Source organism: Peromyscus maniculatus, chromosome 9 (assembly GCF_049852395.1).
Source record: "Peromyscus maniculatus bairdii isolate BWxNUB_F1_BW_parent chromosome 9, HU_Pman_BW_mat_3.1, whole genome shotgun sequence".
NCBI lineage: Eukaryota > Metazoa > Chordata > Mammalia > Rodentia > Cricetidae > Peromyscus > Peromyscus maniculatus.
The window spans coordinates 35,609,108-35,615,537 of NC_134860.1; the positions used below are offsets into that span (position 1 = coordinate 35,609,108).

A 6,430-nucleotide genomic window follows, 5' to 3' on the forward strand; every position below is an offset into this window, starting at 1 on the left:
TTTTGCACCTTAGCAAGCATCTCTTTGACTTGTGTCTCTTGCAATTACTTTTGCTAAGTATGAAAGAGACTATTTACTCCTCCCACCATTGTCCTGGAGCCTCAGGAGCCTCTAGGTAGAAGAGCAAAGTGAGCTGTGGTGGTGCCATTCCAGTACTCTGGAGGCAGAGTAGGCAGATCTCTGTGATCTCAAGGCTAGTCTGGTCTACAGAGTTTCAGGGCAGATAGGACTGTTAAGCATAGAAACCCTGTTTCAAAAACCAAAGAAACAAAAAGAAAGAAAGAGAGGAAGGAAGAAAGAAGAAAGGAAAAGGAAAGTAAAAAGAAAGAAAAGACAAGGAATTTGCACTATGAGGGGAATGTCAGGCAGCCCTGGGCATCTGGGAGCCCAGGACTAGGCTTTACAGATCTGGTTTCTGTGAAAACAGTAGATAGAATAAACTTCCCTTGGGTCTTCTTTCCTCTCTCAGAGGGTATTTGTCCACTATTGCTGAAGTTCAGGACAGTTGAGGGACTCCTCTTTCCTTTGAAAGGACATAGATGCCTATTGGTGTTGGGGTTTTCTGAAATATTTCGATTTTTTTTTAATTAGCTACTTTCTTATTTGGTCTTTTGAGTGTAGCTGTCTTCGCTATTTTGTGCTCTTGGCTATGTCTTCCTGAGAACCTGGGGTATTTGTCATGATGGTCCCTGGAGGCAGGGGTGGCAGAAGGAGACTGGAAGGGCCTTACTCTACAGAGGGTCTTTTCCAGTGGTCTGCACAGCCAGGTCCTAATGGATCATACTCAGCTTAAGGACCAAGTAGCCATGCTGAGGCAGGAGAAGAAGAATCGGATAGATGATTGGGTCCTGCTGAAGCACCACTTGGAGGCATTGAAATTGATGTGTGAGGACCAAGAAGAAGAGACCAGTGACCCCCAAACACAGCAACAACAGGTAGGGGCAGGTAGGTGGGTCAGGCTAAGGTCTGGCACCATTTGCCCATTGGAGTCTCTGTCTGCCCATCCAACCACCTGTGCTTTCACCCATCACCTTTCTCATCCATTCAGCCACCCACCTCATGCCATCTGAGGGATTCACTTCAGTGTCCATGCACAAGTACTTCTGGGAAGTTAGCCTCTTCTGAGAAACTAAATTATTAGCAAACTATGCCTCCTGCTCTGCTTGAAACTGCGGTCCAATGAGGGAAATGAGTCAATGACATATCAAACCTACATGACGTTATGATAGGTAGGATACTATGCACAGAGCTTTGAATGAGTGAATTGTGGGTCCTGAGGCTCATGTGATTGGGAGGGTTCATGTGAGATCACAGAGGGGAAGCAGCTTACAAGGAGGAATATCCCATGTAAATGCCAAACGAGTCCTCCTCATAGCCATAGATTTGGGTGGCATGTGGCCTTCTCCTTTCTTGATAAATCGCAGTGTGTTCTCTTCCCTTTGAATGACTTTTGGTTCACACTGACATAAGCCTGAGTAGCAGCTCATGAGCCCTGTTTTCTGTGAGTGCTCCTTGAGAGTCTACCATTGTGGAGAATACAATCTGGATTTGATTGGCTGAACAGATGGGGGCTTTTGACAAGCTTGGTGCCGGGGTGGGTGCTTTGCTGCTTCTGAAGTAAATTCTCAAGCCATCTCAACAGAGTCTGGCCAAACAGAGCACACTCCCCACAGCAGTATTAATCCTCACGGAATGATGGCAGAGTTGTGAGACTCTTCAATGTGCTGGTGTGCTTCGCCTACTCATCCGTTCATTTGCATGATGTTGTATTCTGCTCACTTCTTTTTCTATGAGTGTAGTGTAAGCTCTTTTGGCTTGCCTCACCTATCAGTCAGCTATTTTGATCCTTTGTATGGGCTTCATGTGTATTAGACTGTGTCCATGCCTGTATACAGCTCTCTACTAAGAACAGAATGTTCTAATGAACAGGAATTTGAAAGATTGGAGGGAAGCCTGCAGGTCCTGTGGAAGCAGAAGGAGATGATCACCCAGGAAAAGGACTTGGCAGAAAAGCTGCAGCATCACTTTGAGGTCTCCCAAATGAGGTAGGAACCGAGGCTGGGCAGAACAGGTGGAGCCATGGGGGTATGTTGTTTTTGGGATCACTATCATTTATGGCCTCCTGCTCAAATGCATGGCTTCCAGCTACAAGAAGGGCAAGAACACTTCAGAGTATTGTTCAGTTGAGTGTACAAACAATTCTGTCCAGGAATCAATATGTTTAATACTCAGTGTGTCTGAGCAATGGTGTCCTTTCTCCCTTCTGAGTGCCCTGGTATGGCCTGAGCAGGCTTTCATTATACTCACAGAGATCTGCCTGCTTCTCTGTCCCCATGATGGAATTCAAAGTTATGCATCACCATGCCTTGCTGAAATTAGATTTTGACTTAGGAACATCCCCTGTTGAAAAGAGATTCCTACCTTTGAATACTGCTCTGTGCAGCCTTTTCCCATTTCCCGGGACAAGTGTTCTCTGGACTGAATAGCTTAAGGACTTTCCAGAATGAACCCAGGCAAATGCCTCAGCTGCAGGGAAGATCAGAACCATTTCAGGAGTGTTCTGTAACAGACTGTCAAAGAGTCAGGATGCAGATTCCTAGCTCTGGTTAAGGAAATCACAAGTTTCTGTTTGATCCCAGAGGCATCAGGGCCAGTGTTCTCATGTACACATCTCAGGAAATGCTGCTCTAGGATTAATGACTGATTCTGTCTTGCATGTTTGTCATGTTCAAGGTGCGTCCTGGGCATGAGTCCTCAGCTATCTTCACAATCTTGGTTGAGTGTCCAGAAAGCAAGGCTGCAATATGGCTATCATTAAAATGATGTGGTTTATCGGTAACTCATCATGAATAATGAGTATCACTCCTGTGCTGTTGACTATGTTATTAATAAGTTGTTGCTTTTACAAAATGATGTCCCCAGACTGTAAGATAAAGACCCTTTCTTTCTAAGAGAACAGAAAAACCATTACTCAGCCAAATTCTGAGAGGTGTTTAGGGCTGAGGAAAGTTCTAGGCCCAGCTACTCTCTGACTCTTATTCCTTGGGGGTACAAACAACGACTTCAGTCAAAAGATCCATGTTGAGCATCCAGCACAGTTGAGGTGGTGGGAGGCAGCAGTTTAACAGCTGACAATGGCAGGTCCCCAGCAGGATTGTGTCCTAACTGCCTTTCCCTCCTAGGTCAGAGAAACTGACACATGAGCTGGAACAGGACACAACCCAGGATGAGAGCCTGCTTCAGAAGGAGCTGTTAAACCAGGAGCCAACTGCTGAGCCCAATCTCCGGGAAATTCTGGATTATGATGCATTGTCTCCCTATTATTTTATTTCCTGTGTGTGACTAGGCTTTGGTTGTGCCTAGCCATTTACCCTGGATGACTGCTTCTGGGCCTTGACTACCTTTCCTTATTGACAATACTGTTTGAGAAATTGAGGAGGCCAAAGGAAGGCAGACACCTTGAAACATGGCATCATTCACCCTAGGATCAAGGCCTCCTCAGAAATAGAACCCCATCATAGCTCTGAACTTACCACGAAGCAACAACCACCTGACCTCCAGGTCATCCAGACCCAATCTGATCCTTGTGTCTGTTGGCTCAGTACTCCTGTAGAAAAGAAAGCATCAAAATAAGACTGAGATACAGAAAACCTGACAAGATAATTACTCATGACCCTGACATCCATCAGCAAATAGCCCCAAGGTGGAATACAACAATACCATGGATGGAGGAGATGTTGAAATACAAAACTTACTATGTCAGTTTATGGTCAAGGACTTTCACAAGCTGACTGAGTCCTCAGCCCTCCATTTGTGGCAGGAAATCAACTTGGAAGACTTTTTTGATGTCATGCTGTTATCCACACAAACCACACCCAAAAGCATAGGATTCTCTCTCCAGTGCAGTGCTGAATCAGACTGACTCAATGACATGCAGAAGCACTGCTGAAGACAGTCTCCACAGGTGTGACAACAGTCCCTCTTTCCATGTAGGAGTTATTTGATCTTCCATTAGGAGGACCAATGGGGATTCTCAGTTTCACATCTGGATTGAAGGGATCAGACCTGAAAAGTATCTGTAGAAAGTGTCAGAGTCACCTTTGACCTTTGTCGACATTCAGTGATCCTTATGGAATTGTGGGTCTTGAATAATCACACAGGCAAATGTTGACTGAAACAATTTCATAGTGGCCAACACATTGCAGGTTCATCTTGCTGCAGAACTTCTTCACAGATCAGGTGGCCATGTGTGTGAATATTATGCCAGCAGAGAGCTGTAATTCATCAGAAAACCTCCCTTAGTGTCTCAAAGAATGCTCTATGAGTAAGACAAGGGCTTATCAGTGATAGGGCCTAGCAGTCATTTGGTTGAGAAAGCTCAGATAATGTTCTGATGCTCAAGTGCTGTGTCAGGTGTTTATGGATCACATGAACATCAGCTGAATGGCTTGTGTATAGAATGTGCCATTCTAGCCAGGCGGTGGTGGCACACGCCTTTAATCCCAGCACTTGGGAGGCAGAATCAGGCGGATCTCTATGAGTTCGAGGCCAGCCTGGACGACCAAGTGAGTCCCAGGAAAGGCACAAAGCTACACAGAGAAACCCTGTCTCGAACCCCCCCCCCCAAAAAAAAGAATGTGCCATTCTAAAGACCAAATGGTACCCTATATCCAGTGCAGGGAGGTGGATTTCCAGCCCCAGCTTTAGGATGAGATCTTGCTGAGTATAAAGAAAAAGTATAAGGGAATCACCTGTGCATCATGTCACAGTAGACCAACTAGACAGTACAGCATCATGACGTGCAGGGAACACGACCTGAGTGTGCTGCCAGTGTTGTGCCTGCAGCTGATGAGATTCAGGCATGACCCCAGATGACCTATATATCACAAGCTTATCTATCATAAGCCTGCGTTTTGGGACAATTCTTACTTTTTGAATATTGGATGAAGACAGATTCTCAGGACCTACAATTTATTCACCATGTGGCCTTGATTCCCTACAGAGAGAATCATAATGGATTACTGTGCTTATTTTAAACCTAAAGATGAGTGGAAATGATATAATTTGTTGATGAGGAGGTGTGCAATCAAGCATGTTTCATTAAGATAGGACCTGATGCTATATTTGAATGTGTATGTTTCTAATTCATGGAACAGGAGTTAGTATAAAGCAAAATGTAGAGACTTGTGAATGGACAAAGCATTAAATGCAGGAGGATCAGCATGCAGTTCAGAGCTGAGAAAGTAACACTATATCCAGACATGCATGACTATGTGCAGGATGCCTAAAAATAAAAAATAAAAAAGCTGTAGGGTTCGGGAACAACCACCAGGGTGACTTAGAAACTGTATGGTGCAAATGTATTACTGTACATTAGGAAGTTTAACTTTCAGAAGATTTATCTCTTTGGGATGGAAAGATTGAAGCTGAGGAAAAGCCTTGGCCCAGGTAGACCTTATGGTGTGTTTGTACATGGAGGTTTTTGGGATTCCACTCTTGCTAAGGATGAACAGGAGAGGGCTTTGAAGAAGTGCTGAAGCATAGCCAGAGCTACTGGGCATCCAGGAGGGGTCCAGGTGTATAAATCTGTGCTCGTCCTGATGGACCATTAAGAATAGTTTAGTGAAGATGACTCAAGTGAATTCAACAGTGTTTGAGGCAAAGCTTGTAACGTTTTTTAATCCTTGAACTTGGTGAAAACTGACTATAAAGCCCAAAAGAGGCATGGCCATGCTCATCTTGAAAAGGCTGTTGCAATCATTGACTGCTCTGCTACCTACCATCTGTCCAAGGCCAATCACACGCTTCAGGTCTGTGCTGCTCAGTATAGCTTAATTTTGTGTTTGACTTTTGGTTTAGGTTCTGTATCTTAATTGTTTTGGTTATGGATTTGTTATTTTGTTGTTATTTGTTCTTGTTATTGATTTTCAAAATTTGATAAGGCTAATGTTGTTGATAACCCATTTAATGCCCCCTTTAAAAATATTTTCTTTATGTTTAAAATAAAAAGCAGTTTCAAACTTTTCACATGTGGATCAGTTTGTTTTGTAGTGTGTGCTGTCATATTCTTGTAAACCTAGTTCTGACTCTTAGATATGGATCTCTGCAATTTCTAGGCAGCCTGCTCTACATTATTTCCTCCTACTCTCCACGGTGACACAGGGGATTGGTGTCTTGGGTATGGATTGCCATGTTTACTCCCTGAATACACACTTTATGGCAGACTCAGTATTCATACTATATCCATGCTGCCATGCACTTAGCTATCCCTAAAATATGGTACTCTATAGACCCACTTTCATGAATTGATCATCAGCACTGACCTATTGAGAAATGCCCCTTTACTGCTCTACAGACTGTCAGGAAATAAAACCATTCATAAAGAGAGTCTAAAATAAATCAGGAAACCCATCGTTATCTGCCTCTATTT

At 43.9% G+C, this 6,430-nt stretch overlaps 1 protein-coding gene across 4 annotated transcripts in view; it reads left to right on the top strand.

Annotated features, from left to right (window-relative positions):
* Positions 1–6,027, top strand: part of LOC143267300 (disks large homolog 5-like) — a 48,196-nt gene extending 42,169 nt beyond the window's left edge. For 3 of the 4 annotated variants that reach the window (XM_076544606.1, XM_076544607.1, XM_076544604.1), the window contains 3 exons: positions 752–935; positions 1,930–2,045; positions 3,183–6,020. In XM_076544606.1, coding sequence (XP_076400721.1) covers positions 752–935; positions 1,930–2,045; positions 3,183–3,342 — 460 coding nt within the window. In that variant the 3' untranslated portion in view covers positions 3,343–6,020. Of the gene's footprint in view, positions 1–751; positions 936–1,929; positions 2,046–3,182 lie in introns of all 4 variants that reach the window. The other variant, XM_076544605.1, reaches the window with a different exon arrangement.
* The last annotated feature ends 403 nt before the right edge of the window (positions 6,028–6,430 follow it).